We start from the raw sequence: 21,593 nt of genomic DNA on the forward strand, positions 1-21,593 counted from the left end.
TAGTCGGTTGAGCATCTGACTCCGGTTCAGGTCATGATCTCGCGCTCTGTGAGTTCGAGCCCACGTCGGGCTCTGTGCTGACAACTCAGAGCCTGGAGCCTGCTTCGGATTCTGTGTCTCCCTCTCTCTCTACCCCTTCCCGGCTCATGCTCTGTCTCTCTCTGTCTTAAAAATAGATGTTAAAAAAAATTCCAAAAATCAAAAGTACAAACTGTGCTATAAAGCTAAGTTTCTACTGTAGATAAGTTTAAAAAATGTTCTAATGTTCTGTTTTCTGATACTATGACATATATTAGTGTATTTTGAAGGAATGAACACTTCTTAGAAACCGTTTTGTGGATTCTACTTTTATTTTAACTTACACAAAATCAGCTTATAATGGCAGTGAATACAAAAGACAAAGAAACACTATTGCACTCAGAAAATACTTCATATGAAGCATTGCACGTGGGAGAATTGATTAGGAAAGGTACAAATTTATAGTCAGATAAGACTTGACTATTCCAGGTTTGAAGAATACAGACTTTTTCCCGGTAGAAATTTACCACATCACATATTGCACATTTTCCAACACTTTCATCTGCTTCACAAATATCCGTTATAGTCTTTGCTTTTGTCTGTGTCTCTGTAAAATGCTACATGTAAGATTTTTAAGACAATGAAGTATGTACCATTGGAAAAGATGAGTTACGTAGAACTAAAAAAACAAAAACAAAAACAAAAACCAACAAACCATATAAATACATGATTATCCCACTCTTTTGGCAGGAAAATGACAAAGTAACTTGGCAAACTTCTCTATAAAGAGAAAAATATTATGAAGCTTAGTTTCATAAGCATTTGTCCACTTAGAAATGTTCTCTGATTTTTTTCTCAAAAAATGCATTTAGACTAAATGTCTGCACTACTGGTTAAAATTTCTTATGTTGACATTTGGTTTTTAATACCATCAGTTAACATCTTCAAATAGTGCAAATATGAGGAGCACACTCAGTTTCGGTAGTCATTCAACAATAAATAATAACTCTAAGCCTAGTTATTTTACTATTTCTGAATTTTAAAATATAAAGTGCATCCATAAGGCTTAAAGTCATTCTCATTTTTGCGCGTAATGAATGGTCAGGCAACCTGTGCCTTTTTCAGCTCATGGCTGGATAACCTGGAATTTCTTTTCCTTTTTTCCATAGTCTCATTTGGAAGAAGGTTTCCAAAATAATACAAAGGTTTTTTTTTCCCACAAAGTTTTTATGGAAAATTTCTGACCATAAAGCAGCATCCATCAACACAAATTTCCTCGAGTTCCAAGTCACCATAGTCTAGAAGCAAATATGTTTCCTCATTATTTGAAGGGCTTACTACATATCCAGTATAAATTCTTTTCACATTCTGTGCTGATGACCCCTGTGCTATTCAGAAATGCACAGTTCTCAGATCCTGTAAGGTTGAACCTGGCAAACAATAAAGAAAGTCAGCATTATTTTCAGTTCATTATTTCCATTCAGTTACAGGAGAATGAACTTTGTGAGGGTAGTCTGTGATTTTTTTTTTTTTTTCGCTTGGTAGGACCTCATGAAGCATGTCAGCTGGTCAAGTTGACCATAAACTAACTTGTAAAGACAGTAGACCGAGACTGGAAGAAATACTATGTGGAGGGTGGCTACAGAGCAGAGAGTAACAGTTCCATTCCTTCGGTTGGCATACCACCAGAAGAGTGATTCTTGGTTGTTTCTGAGTTAGGTTTATGGCCCCTAAAGCCCATCTGCATGTATAGTCCCATAGGACACATATTAAGATTTCTTTTTCTAGAGATTTTTAAATTTATTCTTCATATCAGTAATTATCATGAAACTATTTAGATACCTAGAGATTTATTCAATTCTGAGTTTTCAGATGAAAAGATTAACACTAAACATATAAAATGTCCTTTAAACTTTAAAATGTACATTAATTACAGGTAATAAAATTAGGCAATATCTTTCATTCTGAGGCAAGTTTTCTCTTAGGTTCACAGAAGCTTCTAATTCGTGATTAGAAATATTGTTCTTTATCTCTGTGGTGATGAGAATTGGGAGAGGGCAAAAGGGAATTATTTTCTAAAAAAAAAGAAAAAAGAAAAACTCCAGCTTATCAGGAAAATATATATACGAGATTGGAAATGTTGGATTTTTTTCTTTTTGCAGCATTGCAATTATTTCTGGAAAATTTCTGAGTCTGTCACTCACACTGAAATTTGCTGAGATAAACATGCTAGAAGCATTTATTGTATGATTTCCAAATAGATAAAAAGAGAAAAATGGCAATATTAAAACCGTTCTTTGAAGAATTTGAAAGAGTATAAGCGTAAAAAACAGACTGGTAAAGCTCTGCTCATAAAGGGCACAACCTTTGTATACAACAGTGATTTGAAAGGAAAATGGCTTCCCTGAGCTGCCATTCTGGGGAGGATGAAGAGACATCTAAAAACTTACCTGTTATTGAATACTTTGCCATCTGACCATTTCCATGTCCGGCCATCTTCATTTTTCAGCCCAATCCAATGTTCGGCTCTACCCACAAATCGTTTTAAAAAGATCTTGAAGAAAGCACAAAGAAGGCATATGTTAAACAACCCCTCTGGTAAGTATGTAATAAATTACATTTCTCAAAAGCTGCAATTCAAGGCATGATGGCTAAGCTGCTCACTTATTAGCTCTATTTGGGACCAGCTCGTTTGAACTTTTGGCCATTGAAGCTAAATAATCAAATCAAATTTACAAGGTTAAACGGAACCCTGATTATGACCTCAGACTGATCTCATGCTTTTCTGTAACTAAATTTCCCTACAAGGGAGATAGGTACAATGTCTTCAAAGAAATCACAGATTATCTCTATCAAAAAATAGCAAATATTTAGGAAATTGTTTTTGAATCTTACCATGTCCTCTTCAGAATCAACGAAGGCAAGAGTAGCCCAATGTTCAGAGCAAAAGTTTTGTGCTGACTTCCAGTCCTTTGTTACAGTGGAAATAAAGTAGCATTTCCTCCGGTATGCAAACCAATCATCTGAGCATGAAGAAACAGGGCTATTTGATGGCAGTGGGTGTGAATATTGTTCTGGACAGTTGTATTGGCCAACTGTGAACAGGAAAATGGTTTGTTTTAGTAATAAAAGAAACTAGCTGACAATGACAAGGATGAGAGGCAAGAAGTGAATTCTGAGAAGAGCAAGAAGGCAGGTTCTCACTTTATCTAATTTCCTGTTGTGCCTAACTACCCCTGTCAGGATGCAAGAAATAAGAAGGTGTCCTTTGGGCCATAATCTCCGAAAGGGGTAGGAAAATAGAAAAATCCTGCCAGTAGTCTTTGGACTAAAAAGGGTAAAGGGCATTATAAATTCCAATGCAGCCAACGAAACACTAAATTGGGAGAAGGAGAGAATAATTTGTAGGGAAATAATTCAGAATACAGAAAGAACTATGGCTGGGGACATTTCATAAAATTGTAAGATTTCATGTTTGTTAAAGGCAAATGTCTTGGTATTGCTATGTTTTGAATACCGTATCCCAATTAATTCTTTGGGAGCTTCTAGATATATATATTTTTTAATTATGCGTAAGCACCATTCTGTTGCCCTTGAGATAAAAAACAAAAGACTGGTCAATTCCTGATTAATCTATGGCTTAGATATTATTTTTTTCTATCAAAAATGAATGTGAAGCCCACATTTTCCCCCTAGCTAAATGTCTGTTTAGTTAGAATCTAAATCAGTCCCTTTCACTTCAGATTTAAAAATCTGCTCGTGTAATTTTCTCCCACAATAATTTTTAACTTCTTTTTTTTCCTTCCCTTCCCCCATCCCACAATAATTTTTAAATCATAGACACCTTTAATACTTCTAAAGACGTTCTAGGCAACTGAGAAAGCGTTGCATTGATTATCTAAAGAATATGGAATTATATTTGGGATGTTCAAAGAAATCAGCCATGTATAAAAAATGGGGGTGATTCTAAAAAAGAGAGAGAGAGAGAGAGAGACCATTTCTAGATTCCAAAGTATGAAAGTCCCCCCCCCCCACCGCTTTTTTTTCCTTCATGTGAGACCATATCCTCCTCTGTGAGGGTTCTGGGGCTAGAGTTGGGCATGTTACACATTTCACTTTCTGTACAATGGCAGCTAACAATCCCTGACCCTCCCCTTGCCTAAAGGCTTTACTGTTAAGATTAAACCAAAGGCTTTTAGATTAAGTTCCATGCAAAAGCAAACAAATAAAACAAAAATGATGCTTTAAAAAAAAAATGGGGGTGATTCTAAATTAATCAGAATTTCAGATTAATTAGTGCCAGTAATCCCTGTTGATTTCAGCTGGACAGGAATGCTAACAGCAGAATGAATTCATGAAGTACAGACCCACCTGATAAAGCGATGAGAGCAATGATTAAACAAGTGATAAAGACCACATTCAATACAGCACATGGGATAGGAACTTGAAGGGACCCTTCATGCTGTGTTGCAAACTGAGGGCTGGCGGTGGTACCTGCAGGGAGAAAGTTCATGATGAATTCAGGTCAACTGTGGAAGTAAGAAAGGGACATTTGATATTCTCCTGAGGCATTAGCTTTTCAATACCTCCTTATCTTCTTAGATGAAATTTATAAGTTAATTTCCCCCCAATTTTGAGTGACTTTGGACAGTTTATTTTTGGCTAGAAATGAAACGATCCAGGGATAATAATGAGATCATAAAATATCTGCCTAATATGTGCACTTAGTAGCTACAAAAATTCTAAGTTTATGATGATTTTATTGTTTGAATCACAAAAACATTTATTAAATATCTGATTACCCTAGGAGACACATAAAAAGGACATCCTAAGCATAATCCCTTAACCTCTCTGTAGTTCCTGTTTAAGAAAGTTGACTTAAATGTAATAAATATGGATGATGAATAAAAAATATTGAATTGATATATAAATATATACAACTACCATGACTGAAAATTAAAAAAAAAAAAGACTGGTGGTACTTTTTGGTGAAGTCAGTACATACGTAAAGCAATGGAAATTTTCATATATTACTGATGGGGGAGTAAAATGTAAAGATAATTTGGAAAGCTGTTTTTCATACAATGAAATATATACCTATCTTCTGATTGAGAATTTGACTTGTACAAAACAAGAATGCTCATAGCAGCTTTATTCTTAACAGCCAAATCTTAGAAAGAATCCACATATCCATCAGTAGGAATATGGATAAACAAGATATGGCATATCTGAATTCTACTCAGCAGAAAAAAACACAAAAACAAAAAAAAAACCCACAAAAACAAACAAACAAAAAACCTCATCAATGCAACAAAATGCATTGGTCTCAAAAAATGTCGAGTGAAAAAAATGCAGCTACAACTATATACTATAGATTTCCATTTATATGACATTCAAGGCTATAAACTATAGATTTCCATTTATATGACACGCAAGGATAGCTGAACGAAGTCAGACCAAGAAAGACAAACACCATATGATTTCACTTATAGGTGGAGTCTAAAAAACAAAGCAAGTGAAGGAACAAACAGAAAGCAGAATCGGACCCATAAATACAGAGAACCAAATGAAGATTGCCAGAGGGGAGGAGAATGGGGGTATGCGCAAAATGGGTGAAGGAGAGTGGGCGATACAGGCTTCCAGCGATGGAATGGATAATTCATGGGAATGAAAGGCACAGCATAGGAAATATAATCCGTGGTAGTGTAAGAGCATGGTGTGACAGAGGGTCCTACATTATGGTGAGCATAGCATAACATAAAGGGGTGTAGAATTACTATGTTGTACACCTGAAAATAATGTAACATTATGTGTTACCTATACTCAAAAAAAAAAAAGTTGAATTAAACTATGGCAACAGAAATCAGAAAAGTAATTGCTTTTATGTGTGTAGGAAAAGTAATTTGGCTGGAAAGAAACACAGGGGAACTTTCTAGGGTGAAATTTCAAATCTTGATTGGAGTTGTTATGGAACTCATTAAATGGCATACTTTTGATTTGTGCGTCTGTGGCATGTCAATTATGCCTCAATTAAAATGATATTTGAGTGAAGAGCAAAATATTTGAATTTTTCAAGAGAAGATAGTAGAGGAAACATAACAATATTATACAGCAAATGTTAGGTAGAAGTTGATTTTTTTCATGTACCTTCTGTATAATGCTGAAACGAAGCAAAAATTTGATTTGATTTCACCAATAAGAAATAATTTTGTGGAATATGAACATGATGTGAATGATGATTCTTAGTTTAAAAAAAAACTACAAGAATATCTGCTTTAGAATATAAATAAGTAATCAAGAACGGAGAGAAGAAGATTTTGTGACCAGTGATTGAATTTGATTTTTGCTAGGATGACCCCTCAGGGTTTCTAAAATTTGGCCTCACAAGAGATACATAGTTCCCTATTAGGTTCTCAAAAACTGAAACGTAAAATGGCCACTTGAATGATACTAGAAATTACCATACAAAATAGCATCGAATGCAAACATATCATGTTTTTCTATATGCTATGATTTCCATAATTAAAAGCATACTAAAAGAGGACATATCTTGAGATTCTTGTATTTCTTTTCCTAAAAACATTTCTCCGAAGTGAAACTGAGCACAGAGGTGTGTTTTCTTTCATTGTTCACTGGTTATCATTTTTGCTTCTGGGGATTGTTCTTTCCCAGCATAGGTCTGCATTGGGGTTTTGCAAGAGAAGCTTTTACTTCACTCCTCTCTAGGTCTATTTCTCTCAGCTTCTCAAAGCAAATCTTCCTTTTTTTTTTTTTTTTTTTTACCAGCATACAACTATCACCGGAAGCTGCCCTTGGTAGATAGGGTAGCAAGTTCAGAACTGTCTGTCTAGTTTCACTTCTCCCCATGTGAGAGTCAATCATGCTGTTTAGACTCAATGCAGCAAGAGTTGTGGTTCCTCGGCAAACACTAACTCATCTATGTAGCTCCCGGACTCAGAGCCAGCCTAGCTCAGTCTATTGGCTTATCCACAGGCAAAAGGTGGAGGTGATTCTCAGACTGTATGTTTCTCCATTAGTGAGGGCTATTGTTACTCACTGTTTGATTTATCACCTAGGCAACAAAACACTCCCCTTACAGGATACTTCCGCTCTGATTATGGGCCCTGTTCATTAATGAAGAAATTGAAGCTAAATCCATGATTAAATACCAAGTCATCCAAAGGTGATGCCCAATGATGGCTTACAGTAATAAAGCAACTACAAGGGCAGCATAAACTAAACACTCAATAGAAAATTGGAGAACTCGGGAAAAGTTGCGGATTCCTGAATTAGGTCCTTCGTTGTGCAACTATGATCTCTACTTACTGGGTGATTTTATTATTATGTACGTTATTTCTTTTCAGCAGCTCAACTGGGCCATAACATTATGGTTACCTAGCTACCAGGAATCTTTGCGGCTTGCACTTCTTATGCACACTTGATTGTGTGTACTTAGTACAAGATGGGTTTATCAGAAGCGATTGGTGTCTTCCTAACATAAACCAGTCTAGCAGACACAGGCTCAGAAAACAATCCCGCTCTCCAGACCGTTCAGCTCTGCTGTTCATGTTATAATGCACCCTTTGATTACCAGGTAACTTTGCCTAAAAGTAAGTTTGGGGGGCACCTCATTAATTGGAGAGGAAGAAGGCTAAATTAAAAAAAAAACAAACAAGCCTCACAGAAACACATTATAAGAAAAAAAAATGGGAGCGTTCTGGTAACAGGAAAGATAATAAAAGTCTGTGGACAGAATAGGCAAAGAGAAGAGGGGAAAAAGTAAATAGCTAAGATAATCACATTTTGATGTATTTAGATGAAAAACAGAAGAAAGGAAGAACCATGTGTGACTCATGTCGAATCTGAAGCCAGTGATTAGAGGGTGAAGCAGAATGATGAAATAGAGGAAGAGTTCTATGAAGGGTGCAGAAGCAGAAGATTGCCCTTTCAAGAACTTTTCGTGACCTTCTCCTAAGAAACTACCACCGGGCCCGGTAAATGTTCAGATATGCATCCGTCTATCCTCTCAAAGGTTGGAAACCTTCATTGCCAGCAACTGGAGGATGCTGTCACGAGAATACAACGAAGCAAACAGAAAGCCTACAAAGACACAGGTGAAGACAACGAAGAATGTAATTGTTCATGTGGAAGGCCCAGAAAAGTTTTGTAAAGAGAGGCTGTGCTTCCTGAAGTGCCTACAGATGGATATGGAAAAAGGATGCGGAATGCACTGGGCCAGTGAGCTTTCCAGGTAAATCTGAAGAACTGATATGGAACATTGAAACATTGAACATTGAAACAAAGGAACAGGTCTTTAAAGGCCTTCTGAAATCCAACGCTGTGGTCTCCTCTCGTGTTTCAGGTAGATAGAGAAATAATTACTTGTTCCCATATTCTCCTTTTCCTGGACTGAAGCAAAATGTAACCAAGTTTTTCTAAAGACAAAGGCTCATTTTTTAAAGTACTGTAATATATAAGCTAGCTAGCTAGGTGATAGATGATAGATAGATAGATAGATAGATGATAGATAGATGATAGATAGATAGACAGACAGATAGATGTATGTGTGTGTGAGGGACAGAGAGGGAAAAGGAGTTTTGTTACAAGGATATAACAAATAAGGTCTGACTTACTTTGTTGTCCTCTCTCCGGATGCAAGGAGCTGTTCTCTGTTATGGAACAATCTTCAGAATTCATCTTTGCTCTAGTCAAGATTCCCTGGCTAATCCCAGGCCAAGCCAACTACAGCAAAAGTCTTTGCTAGACCTCTTGTCCCGTCTCTGAGTCTGTGAGGTACCTCAGCGTTTATATTGTTATATTGTCTCCACCCCCTTCCTCTTGCCACCTATACCCGCTCGACTACATCAGTTCTCTTTAATTTATGCTCCAGCGGCCCAGACAATTCACACTGTGTTGTGGTGGTGAGCTGCGGGTTTTCCCTGCTGTCTGAAATGTGCTTTCTCACAACCGTAGGTGTAGCATGAAGCGACAAGCGGGATTTTTCCAGCATCTGAGACATCCTTCTTTAAGTTTGTAAAAAACACAGATAGTTTAGGAGACGGTGTATTTAAGTAAGGAGCGAACGGTTAAGGCTTCTTATCTTTGAGGTGGAAATAATTTGGAGAGTAATATTTCCCCTAGATTCTGATTCATTTAGTTAATGAACGACTAATATTTATTGAGCATGCACTCTGACCCTGACACTGTTTGGGGCTAGAGGGGTCATTGTTAAGTAAGAATTTTAAGATCTCTGTCCTCATGAATCTCTCTCCACTCTGGAAGAATTTTACTTAGGAAGCTATAAATCGGCTGTCAGAAGGGTATCACTGACGTCTTCCCCAGGGACCAGTTCTTCTACGTTACCATTTAGTACACGCTTGCTTTTAATTCAAGAAATAGAAACCTTGTGGTCTGGAACTTCCGATAGTCTAAAATTGTTTGTCTTAAATTACCTGTTTCATTTACCTCCTGTTAATTTTTTGCCACATTTTACTGTCATCTAGATTGCCCTTATTCCCCCTAGTATCTTATTCTTCTCTAATTTTCTCCTCTTTTACGTGATTATTTTTCATGTATTTCTGAGGTGTCAGACATCTGGGGTATGATTGTCATAAATTTTATGTATTTTATTTTTGAGAAGGAGAGAGAAAGCACGAGTGAGGGAGGGGCAGAGAGAGATAGAGGGAAAGAGAGAGAATCTTAAGCAGGCTCTGTGCTGTCATCATGGACCCCGTGTTCCCCGAGATTATGACCTGAGCTGAAATCAAGAGTCAGAGGCTTAACTGATTGAGCCACCCAGGCTCCCCAAGGAGTATGATTTATAAAAAATATATTGCCATGGCATCTAATACCATCTAAGCTATTAAGATCGACACAAAATGAAGCCAGAATGTCTGTGCGTGGTGACTTAAAGAGGGGATCAAAATATCACTCTGGTTACCAATCTTGCTGCCACAATTTTTGTCATTAGTACCTCTTCTTTAAAGACAATCTGGTTTCAAAAGAAAGACTTCGTGAAAGTATTATGCTTAGATGGGTTGGCAATTCTCATCGACTGTGGCTAAGTTAGGCCATTGTATTTATTTGTTAACCTAAGACGTTAAGAGTTACACGTTGGTCTTAAGGGTTCTCTTTGCTTCCACTCTCAGTCCGTTTCTTGGTATGTTTTCCACACGACAGCAAGAAGCGTTATTTAAAGTTAAGTCCTATCACTTTGTTGAGATGTTCATCTCCTCCCCACTCCTACCCGCAAAGCCTTCTTATCAAAATCACCATAAAAATCCAAAGACCTTCTTATAGTTGAGAAGGTCTCTGATCTAGCCCTTGGCTACCTCTCCTGCCATTTTCCCTATTAGTCACTGCCCTCTCCAACTGTAACCTCTGCTATACCACAAAAATGTCAAGCATACTCCCACTTCAGAATTTGTGCATTTTCTCTGAAAGGTTCTTCTTTCATCTGCTTGCATGTCTCTCTCTTCCTTTAACTCATTTCATTTATTATTCAACTATGATCTGCCCAGAAAGGTCTTCGATGTGCTTTCTATATGTAAAATAGAACCTCACGCTCTATGCCACCGTATACCTTTATCTTTCTTTATATCACATGGTGACAGCTGACATTATATCATTGTTTATCATCTACTTTCCTTTCTAGACTAAGTAAGCTGCTTGGGGGCAATAACTTTTTCTGGCTTACCCCCTCTGTGGCTCTAACACCTGACATAACAACTGGAACCTAGTATGTGCTTACTACACAGAGTTGTTGAGTGCATGAATAAATAAATATGAACTAATGAAAGAATATGTATAAAAGCCATAAAAGTTCCACGGGCACCTGAGTGGCTCAGTCGATTGAGCGTCCAACACCAGCTCAGGTCACGATCCCACGGTTTGTGAGTTCCAGCCCCATATCGGGCTCGCTTGAGCTCTCTTTCTCTCTAAAGTAGAATAAACATTAAAGAACTGTAAAAGTTCCAGAATACAGCGTGCCACTCAGGGAGGTGTGGGGGATTGTAGACCGCCACTGGGTAGCAAGGACACCCTTGAATATTACAGATGAGGGATGGAGGAGGCAGTTGGGTATTTAAGGGAAACATCTGCTGCGTTCACTAATTTCTTTGTGTTAAAACAACTTAGGTCCTCTGTTTATTCTCCTAAAGTTGGGAGACCTGGGTTAATGTCCACACCTTGGCACTGACTATACACACTGTATCATGAAGAATGTATGGGGTCGAGACAGTGTAGGGAAAGCAAGAGGGACTTAATTCCTGTGAAACTCCTGGTCTGGGCCAAGGGTTGAAAGTTTCCATACTCTTAGAGACAAATACCTACTTCTGGGAAAGCAAACAAATGAGAGATAACAGCTGTTAGGGAGTAATGGTAGTCTGGGCAAAATTAGAAATAACAACTTAAAACCTGCTTGCACAAGGATTTCTGTTTTTCAGGAGCCCTGAAAGGAGGTGGACCATGGAGAAAGTCAGCCTGTGATTGTCTCATGTCCGTTGAAAAGTAAAGACCACAAGATAATGACGGTAGGACTGAAGGATGCTTCCCCACTCCCAGCGCCTCACTCTTTGGAAGAGTACCTCTCTCTATAAGCCTTGCACGCTGCCCCTTCGGGGAGCAGCATTCCTCTTTCTTGTTGGCTCCCTTGTATGCGAGCTATCTCTGATAAACTCCAGCTGTTTTCTTTCTCTTAAGTTCAGTGTTCATATCTATGACATTCTTACTCAAGAACCTGGTCTTGGGGCTCAGGTGACGGGATAATATAACAGTTATAAATCTACAACAGTATTTGAACCCTTCCAAGTCTGTGGGGTATGATGGGGGGGAGAAAGCAAATATTCTTACACACACTAATAATCCTTGCCATGTGTGTTTCCCACCTACAAAGCGATTTCTAGCAGTTCGTTGGGCAACCACAGAAATCCTGGTCCAGTCTTACCACTTACTAACATGCCTTTTCCCCTCTGATGACTCCCACGTAAGTGTGAAAATCAGTTTTCTTAGTGGAACACCGTTTTTGAAATTTGAATATTCCAGAAAAGTTAGGTTGGTTAGCATTATTTAAAAAAAGTACAGATTTTACAGTCAAATAATCATCTCCCGCGATTTTCTCTCCTACTCCCTATAGGTCAGCTATGGTGACCTTCTTTGTGTTCCTTGAGAAAAGCTAAACTTATTTTGGTTTTATGGAGTGTGTTCTTGCCCTTGTTCTCTCAGATTTTCCATGGTTAACACTTTCTTCTTGTTTATGTTACCTCACATGTCACCTTCTCAGCAAGACCTTCCCCAACCCCTTGTAGAATTTACCTTCCATTGGCCACAATATTACCTCACTCTCTTCTTTTATAAAATCTTTTCTCAGGGGTGCCTGGGTGGCTCAGTCAGTTAGTATAAGACTTCAGTTCAGGTCATGATCTCACGGTTCATGAGTTTGAGAGCCCCACATCAGGCTCTGTGTTGACAGCTCAGAGTCTGGAGCCTGCTTGGGATTCTGTGTCTCTCTCTGTCTCTCTGTCCCTCCCCCACTCAAGCTCTGGCTCTCTCAAAAATAACTAAAAACATTTAAAAAGAAGAAGAATGGTATAAAATATATTCTCATCTGAAATTTTGTAGTTCATTATATATATATATAACGAATACACATATAAATGAATAAATAAATAATGTAAATGTATATATATCTAGTTTTGAAAATTCACTGTTATCATTTATTTCCCTTTCTAGAAAATAGCATCTTTAAGAGCAGGGGCATGGCTGACTTATTCAACAATGAATCTCTAGTATAAAACAGCACCTAGAATATAGAAAGATTTCAAAATACTTACTGGGCAGACACACAACAGATTGTGTGCGAATACCGGCTCAAGCATTTGCTAACTGCATGGCTTTGGGAAAGTGCACAACTCCACTGAGCTTTGGCTTTGTTATCTGTAGACTTAAAGTACTAACATCCAACTTACACGGTTTGGTGAGGAAAGAAAATTATAAACTAAAAACATCAGTGTTCTAGTATGGGGTTTGGGACATATTAGGCATTGAATGATGTATGAAGGAATCACTTTGATAGAAGTCCTAAAAGGGGAGAGTTTTTCATTTGTGGGAAGAGACAAAGCTGAGAAGTCGCAGCATTCTTGCTGATGGGATGCAACGTGGCTCTTGTCTGCCTAGGATACAGACAGGAAGCTGCCTTCTCTTACTTCCACCTCAGACAGCGCTCATAATATGGAGATGCTTGCCTGTGTGCTCGAGGTTTCTTGCTTCTTCAGCTGTAGTCAAGTGAATGGATGCTATATGTATACATTTAGATACGCTTACATTTATAAACACATGCATATATATATGTGACATCTACTATTGATGTTATTTTTATGTAACGCATCTATAAGTAGGCCATTGGACAGAGAAAAGAAATGATAACCAGAGATCTTATTTTCAGAAAATAAATATCTGGGGGCACCTGGGTGGCTCAATTGGTTACAAATAAATAAATAACTAAACTTAAAAAGGAGGAAAAAGATTATCTGTAAACCTTATAACCATGATCAAGACCTGTGTTATTTCTTTTTTGGAGTCATTTTGCCTCTGTCTTTATGGGAGCAGCCCAAGTATTCTGTTGAGTTCAGCACTTAGTATATAGGTGACAGCAGATGGCCTCTGCAAACATGAAAACCAGTCAGATTACTGAGAACGGATGTCATCAGTGGGCCTTCTAGGTATTTACTGGACCTCCTGCTAGGCAAGTCCTTTATAATAACCTGAACTTCACTACAAAATTAATATTGTCCCATTAATCCTCCTCTGCTTCCACAGTCCTTATTTTTTTGAGTGTAAGAAATCTCCCTTAGGTTTGAGGAAGCAGTCAACCTAAATGTATGCAAAAGAGTGAAAGAACAGTGAATAGGGTTTGCCCTGAAGGTCTGGTTGACACTTGTCCTGATGTAATTATTAAAAGTGTGCCATCTCAGGGTGCCTGGGTGGCACAGCTGGTTGAGTGTTCACTCTTTTTTTTTTTTAATTTTTTTGATGTTTATTTATTTCTGAGACAGAGAGAGACAGAGCATGAACGGGGGAGGGTCAGAGAGAGAGGGAGACACAGAATCCGAAACAGGCTCCAGGCTCTGAGCTGTCAGCACAGAGCCCGACTCGGGGCTCGAACTCAAGGACCATGAGATCATGACCTGAGCCGAAGTCAGACGCTTAACTGACCAAGCTACCCAGGCGCCCCGAGTGTTCACTCTTGATTGCAGCTCAGGTCATGACCTCATGGTTCATGGGATCGAGTCCCGCACCAGGCTCTGTGCTGCCAGCGCGAAGCCTTCTTGGGATTCTCTCTCTCCCCCTGTCTCTGCCCCTACTCTGCTCTCTCTCTCTCTCTCTCTCTCTGTGTGTGTCTCAAAATAAATAAATAAACATTTAAAAAGGCATGCCATTTCACTTGCAAGAGGGTCTTGCTAGACACAATAGATTACATGCTCATATTGCTAATCAGTATTTGGTAAATCCAAGAAAAGCATCTCTGTATGTGGCATTGCAGGAAAGAAGACAAAGCAAAGTGTAGAGGGTCAGGATGAAGTGTGGGAGAGATTCTGGGGTCAGGTTTTTCAGTTACCCCTTACTCATCTAAATATGGAAGCCAGCTTCCTGTGTGGTCAGCCCCGAGGGATTCAACTCTCTAAAGCAAAGCATCGCATAGGAAACTAAAGCAACCAAACTAGCACAACTAAACGTTGTTCAACCTCCTCGTAAAATACACATAATGGTGTATACTCGCTCAGAGATGCTGTATATCTTATTTCATACATACACGCCGAAGGCAGAGATGGTCATTAATATTTCATAGACTGGGGCTTAGAGAAAGGAGTGCATGGGCAAAGTTGGAAGAAGCCACTCAGGACACCAGGAGTCAGAGCAGCAGAGCCTCTGTCGTGTTTGACCTTATATGAAGAATCCGGGGCAAGGTCCCCAACAGGAAATGAAGTAATGTGAGCTAGATGCAAAGTGATGCAGAGAAGACAGGATATACAGTCCTTATCAGACAGCAGCTCAGCAGGATGCTTTTGGTAGCACATGGTCACAGAGACCGCAAACTTCCGACCTAAGACAATTTCCGGAGACAGAGTGTTCATCCTTTTTTTTCCTCGTCTTCTTCTTCTTCTTCTTCTTCTTTTTTTTTTTTTTTTGTCTGAAACATTTTTTTTTTCTTTCAATGGGTGAATTAGGTTTCTGAATGGCTTTTAATCTGCTCAGGAATCAAAAACTTCAGTTTTTACTGTTTGGTCTCAAATTCGTATAAATTATGCAAATTGGTCACATTTATTTTTAAGTCGCAGATGTGTGTGTGCCTTCTGATTGCTTATTCTACAGAGTCAACGCAGGTAACCATGAGTAAGTGGGGGAATTTCCCGTTCTAAACACTTTCCAACCTTCTGCTCTTCTCTTTGAATTTACTCTTTGAACTTTCTACCTTTCTTCTCTGGTGGAATAACTCCTAAACACCAGAAATGAGTTGGTCTGGAAAGTATGAGCTGTTGTGTTTCTTCTCCCTGACTTGAGACAGTGAAGGTAAAATACGGAGTTCACGTATACATAAACCTGGACTATGAAAAATCTGACACTTTTTGAAAGGAAAAGATGTAAAAGAACTATAACAAAGATGAGATCTAGTGCTTCACCATCCCTCGGTACTTTACAGAAATTAATCCCAGGCTTCTTGACATGTAGCAAACATTTGGGGGGAATATTCTCAAAACGATGGTGTGGAAATACCAAATGTAACATATAGAAATTTTAGGCAGCCCAGGGCCTGAGTCACTGAGTGATTTAAAATGTATCCATTTGCCTTTGAATCTTGATAGATGCGTAAGGAATTTGAACAGAACTGCTTATCCTTCCTCCTATGGCTCTATTTGCACGTACTTATGTACTGAGAGAAGAGCCTCCAGGTAGAAGACGCTCAGGGATTATTACATTCTTCTGCCCAATCAATTTGAAGTTTAAATGCATTAAAATATTTCTGAGGCATGTGGATGACTCAGTCCATCGAGCGTCCAACTCTTGATTTCTGCTCCAGGCAAGATCCCAGGGTTGTGGGATCGAGCCCTGTGTTGGGCTCTAGGCTGAACGTGGATCCTGCTTAAGATTCTCTCTCTCTTTCTCTCCTACTCTCTCTTCTTCTGCTCCTCTCCTCCACTTGTGCTCTCTCTCTCTCTCTCTCTATATATATATATATATATATAAAGTAATTTTTTTTTGAAGTTGAAATATTTGTGAATTGGATTGGTCTTCACTGAGGCAAGATCTTAGGAAAGGAAAATGGAGCCCCTAAAAGGGAATTTTGCCAAGAGTAGGAGAAGTCTAGGCAGACGCGAAAAATCATAATAGTGTATTACGAATAATTTAAGACCAGCATAGTTGACAATTTAAGTAAAACGGACACATCCCAGACAAACACCTCTTCCAAACTTGGAACAAGAAGATATTTCTACCTTGGCATACTTCTGTAACTATTAAATAAATTCAATCCATAACTAAATACATCCTTTTGGGAAATAAATAAATCATGAAAACAAAACCAACAAAAACTCTATGCCCAGATAATTCTGTGTTCCAATTTACCAAACACATATGACAGAAAGAAGTTACAAATTCTTCCAAAGAAGATAAAAAGATCAAATCAGGAAAACACTAATCAAAACCTGGCCAGTCAATCTTACTCACGAAGAGAGATGAATAATTTTAAAAAATAAGCTTAGAAAACTGAACTCATGATACGTAAAAAATAATATACCACAAGAATATTGGTTTCATCCCAGGAAAACAATGCTAGTTTTTCATTCAAAAATCAATCAACTGAATTTACCACATTAACAAATCAAAAGGAAAAAAACTAACTCAAAAAGTATAAAATCAAGTATTTGAAAAATTGAACCACAGGACGCCTGGGTGGCTCCAGTCAGTTAAGCGTCTGACTTTGGCTCAGGTCATGATCTTGCAGTTTGCGAGTTCAAGCCCCACATCAGGGTCTGTGCTGACAGCTTAGAGCCTGGAGCCTGCTTCAGATTCTGTGTCTCTCTCTCTCTCTCTGCCCCTTCCCCTGTTTACATTCTGTCTCTCTCTTAAAAATAAATAAACATTAAAAATATATTTAAAAACGGAAATTTTAACCATAAATTTGTGATTGATGCCTATAATATACTAAGAATTATATGAGCCTCCTTAATGTATAGATTAGAGAGGAATGATATTTACAAATATCATACTAAAGGATAAATAATTGAGAAGCTTTCCTGTGAAATCAGAAATGAGACATGATATAGTAATGCAGTAATAATAAATAAATATATACAATAAACGTAAAAATTGAAGAGTCAAACATTTTTAATTAGTTTTCTAAAATGTTGAGATAACTTTAGATTCAAATGCAGTTGTAAGCTTTAACCAATTCATACCAATAGCAACATTTTGAAAAACTATAATATAATATCACCACCAAGATGTTGACACCAAATGTAGTTAAGATATAGAACAAATCCATTACCTTATGATTTTTTTGTTTTGTTTTGTTTTTGGTTGTCCTTTTAGAGGCAAATGCATTTCCTTCCTGCCTCTCCCTTATTTCTATCTGCCCTTGCCCTTGTCCATAAGCCCTGGCAACCATTAACCTATTCTTTATCTCTATGTTTTTGTCATTCCAAGAATGTGATAGGAATGAAATCATATGGTACGTAACAGTTGGGGGCTGGCCTTTTTTTTTTTTTTTTTTGCTCCGCATAATTCTCTGTGAATTGATCCAAGTAGTTGCAAGCATCAGTAGTTTCTTCTTTATTGCTAAATAGTATTTCATGGTATGGATGTGCCACAGACGAACCATTCACTCTTTGAAAGACATTTGGTGTGTTTTCAGTTTGGGGGCTGTTATGAATAAAATTGTTGCTATGAACATTTGTGTATACAGCCTTGTATGAAGTTAAGGTTTCATCACTCTGGAATAAATGTCCAGAAATGCAATTAATGGATGGTTTGGTAGTTGCGTGCTGGCTTATTAAGAAATTCTCCAACTCTTTTACTGTGGCTGCACCATTTTATGTTCCCATTAGCGCTGCGTTTTACATTTCCATTAGCCATACTGATAGTTATGCGATGACATCTCATTGTGACTTTAATTTGTATTTCCCTAATGGCTAAGGATGTTGAACATCTTTTCAAGTGCTTAGTTGTCACCTGTATGTCTTCTGCAATGAAATGTCTGTGTCTTTTGCCCAAACTCCTTAGATTGTTCGAAACGTGTTTACAAATAGAGTAAAACCTTGGATTGCGAGTAGCTTGCTCTGCGAGTGTTCTGCAAGATGAGCAAACATTTCTAATAAATTTTAACTCGATAAACAAGCCATATCTTGCAATGTGAGTAGCACAGGATGCCGAATGTCACGTGCTCACAACCGAGCCACTGATTCTTCTCTCTCTCTCTCTCTCTCTCTCTCTCACTTCAGGACAGTGGGTGATCCTCTCCCAGGCTTGGATGCTCAGTCAGGCTATGGTGTTTGCCAGAAATCAGTGATATTTCAGAATGTTGGAAGGTGACCCCAACCGGAACTCGTGTATTTTTTGTCACTTCAAAGCACCTATGGACAGTCCTTTGCTTTTCCATACAAGAATAAGCTTAGGAATGTTTTGTTTCATTCGAGGTCAGGCTGCCTGCAGATATAGACCCTTTCCTCTGCTGCCTTATTGCCAGGTACATTAAATACAGTATATGACAAGAGTTTATTAATACCGTACTGGGGTCAACATCCGTACAAGTTCATACAATGGCCCCCATGCAGAAAAAGGTTGAAAAGAAAGGCAGTAAGAAAAAGGATATGATTACGGTGGAGGTTAAAAAGGATATCAGCAAGAAGTATGAATTAGGTACGCAAGTGGCCGAAATTGCAAGATTTCATAAGGAGTCTACGTCTGCATCTCGTCTGAACAAGAGGAGGAGAAAAAGGCAGAAGACACCTTCACTTCAACTGACATTAGGGAGATGTGTCAAATGTGGGAAACAGTGCAAAATTTTGTAGACAAGCACCACCTGAATAAAGAGTAGCAGTGCAAGTGATGAATCGGTTTAATGACAATGCAACGTCACAGTTTCGCAAAATCCTCAAAAGGAGGCAAAAGCAAGTGTCGTTGAATAGGTTCTTGTTAAAGTTGCATGACAGGAAAAAAATTCCCTTGAGCCAATAGATAGCAGTGATTCTACGAGTGATAATGAAAATTGTCCCGCACGATAACCCTCCTCCCTTGTCACGAAGGCTCACACCAGCCACAAAGGTTTTCAAAGGTAAGTGCAGTTAACTTGTTTATTTTTCTTTATATTTTGTATTTCTTTTATTATTTTGTATTCTATTCCAGTATCACAATCATTTTTACATAAATATTTTGGGGTTGTGGAATGAATCATCTGAGTTTCTACCATTTCTTATGGGGAAATCTGCTTTGATATACAAGCACTTCGGATTACAAGCACGTTTCTGGAGCCAATTATGCTCACAAGCCAGTTTTAACACCCTTACTTCCACTCTGCAGTTTGCCTTTTCATATTCTTCATGGAGTCTTTTACAGAGCAATAGTTTTAATTGCCATTTTTATTGAATGTGTATTATTTTTCTGATTTCAGTTTCATTAATTTTTAAATTTTTTTAAATTTTTATTTTTAGAAAGAGAGAGAAGAGTGCAAGTGGGGGAGAGGGGAAGAATAAGACAGAGTAGAAGGAGAGAGAGAGAGAGAGAGAGAGAGAGAGAGAGAGAGAGAGAGAGAGAGAATCCGAAGCAGGCTCCATGCTCAATGTGGAGCTATGTGGAGCTTGATTCTACAACCCTGGGACCACGACCTAAGCTGAAATAAAGAGTCAAATGGTCAACTGCATGAGCCACCCTGGCACCCCTCAATGTCATTAAGTTTTAATCTTACATTTATTATGTCCTTTCTTCTGTTTGCTGTGGGTTTATGTTGCTCTTCTTTTTCTATTTCTTGAGATAGAAGTTTAGGTCATTGATTTCACTCTCTCTGTTTTATAATAAAAGCATTTAGTACTATAAATCCCCCTCTTACCACTGCCTTAGCTGCATCCTACAGAGATGGATAGATTGTATTTATTCAGTCCAATATCTTTTCCCATTTTCTTTTTCTATTTGATCCAGGGATGATTTGGAAATATGTTGTTTCATTTGTAAGTACCTGGAGGTTTTCTTATCTTCCCATTATCAGCTTCTAGTTTGATTCCATTGAGGTCAGAGCAAATTTTGTACTGTTTCCATACTTTTCAATTTATTGAAGTTTGTTTACTTGCCCAGGATATAGTGTACCTTGATATATGTTTATCAGGCTTTTGAAAAGGAAGTATATTCTAGTCTTGTTAGGTTGAGTATTATATAAGTGTCTATTAGGTCTTGTTGGTTGATGGTGGTGTTGAGTGTTTCTATATTATCATTCACTATATGTTTAGTTATTCTACCAATTATTGAAAGAGAAGTATTAATATCTTCTACTATGATTGCAGATATGTTTTCGTCTCCTTTCATGTCTGTAAATTTTGCTTCACGTATTTCACAGCTCTGTTTTTGTAACATTTATATTTAAGATTGTTATGTCTTCTTGGTAAATTAACTTTTATCATTAACTTATTTCTGGCAATAATTTTTTCAACTCATAAGGCTATTTTACCTGTTATTAAATAGCTGCCCTTGCTTTCTTTTTATTAACACTTTTCTTTTTCTCTCAACCTAGGTGTAACATTATAACTAAAAATAATTAACTTTTCTCAGCATATTTGTGTCACAGTTTTTAAAAAAATTTTTTTTTAACATTTATTCATTTTTGAGAGTGAGAGAGACAGAGCATGAGCGGGAGAGGGGCAGAGAGACAGGGAGACACAGAATCTGAAAGAGGTTCCAGGCTCTGAACTGTCAGCACAGGGCCCGACGCGGGGCTTGAACTCACAGAGTGAGTCACGGAGTGCGAGATCATGACCTGAGCTGAAGATCAAGACCTGAGCTGGGTGACTGAACCACCCAGGTGCCCCATTTGTGTCATAGTTTTTAATCCACTCTGTCAATCTCTATTTTCTAAGTGTTTAGACCATATACATTTAGTGTAGTTGCTGATATGTTAGGGCTTTGTCACTTTATTTTTTGATATGTGTTTGTTCCCTGTTTTATGTTTCCCTGTTTTCTTTTTCTTGTCTTTTTGTAGATGACTTGAACATTCTTTTTAGAATTGCCTTTTGGTTTCTCTATAATATTTTTGAATGCATGTGTTTTTTAGTGATTTCTCTAAGTATTACATTTTATATGCACAACTTACCACAATCAACTGGTGTTGATATACCAGTTTGAGTAAAGTGTAGAAAACGTACCTCCCTTTATTTCTCTTTGTCCTCCCCTAATTAAATATAATTTAAAAATATTCCCTCTAAATATATTTAGTACCACATCAACCATCAAGTGATTTGGAAAACACAAGATGGGAAGTCAAGTCTATTGCATTTATCCATATTTTTTTCTTATTGTGTTCTTTCTTCCTGCCTTAT

The 21,593-nt window shown here is 37.9% G+C and overlaps 1 protein-coding gene and 1 long non-coding RNA gene across 2 annotated transcripts; one reads left to right on the top strand and one right to left on the bottom strand.

The window, feature by feature from the left end:
- Nucleotides 1-331: 331 nt before the first annotated feature.
- Nucleotides 332-8,811, bottom strand: CD69 (CD69 molecule). The gene is made up of 5 exons (XM_049625066.1): nucleotides 8,652-8,811; nucleotides 4,390-4,512; nucleotides 2,914-3,113; nucleotides 2,469-2,572; nucleotides 332-1,448 (listed from the first exon to the last, which is right to left on the bottom strand). Exons 1-5 carry the CDS (start codon nucleotides 8,713-8,715, stop codon nucleotides 1,340-1,342), a joined length of 600 nt encoding a protein of 199 aa, XP_049481023.1. The 5' UTR covers nucleotides 8,716-8,811; the 3' UTR covers nucleotides 332-1,339.
- On the top strand, nucleotides 4,506-19,211 carry LOC125918837 (uncharacterized). Its single transcript, XR_007456597.1, has 3 exons — nucleotides 4,506-8,269; nucleotides 11,463-11,549; nucleotides 18,513-19,211. It is a non-coding gene; the product is annotated as an uncharacterized LOC125918837 (long non-coding RNA).
- Nucleotides 19,212-21,593: the final 2,382 nt, after the last annotated feature.

Source organism: Panthera uncia, chromosome B4 (assembly GCF_023721935.1).
Source record: "Panthera uncia isolate 11264 chromosome B4, Puncia_PCG_1.0, whole genome shotgun sequence".
Lineage (NCBI taxonomy): Eukaryota > Metazoa > Chordata > Mammalia > Carnivora > Felidae > Panthera > Panthera uncia.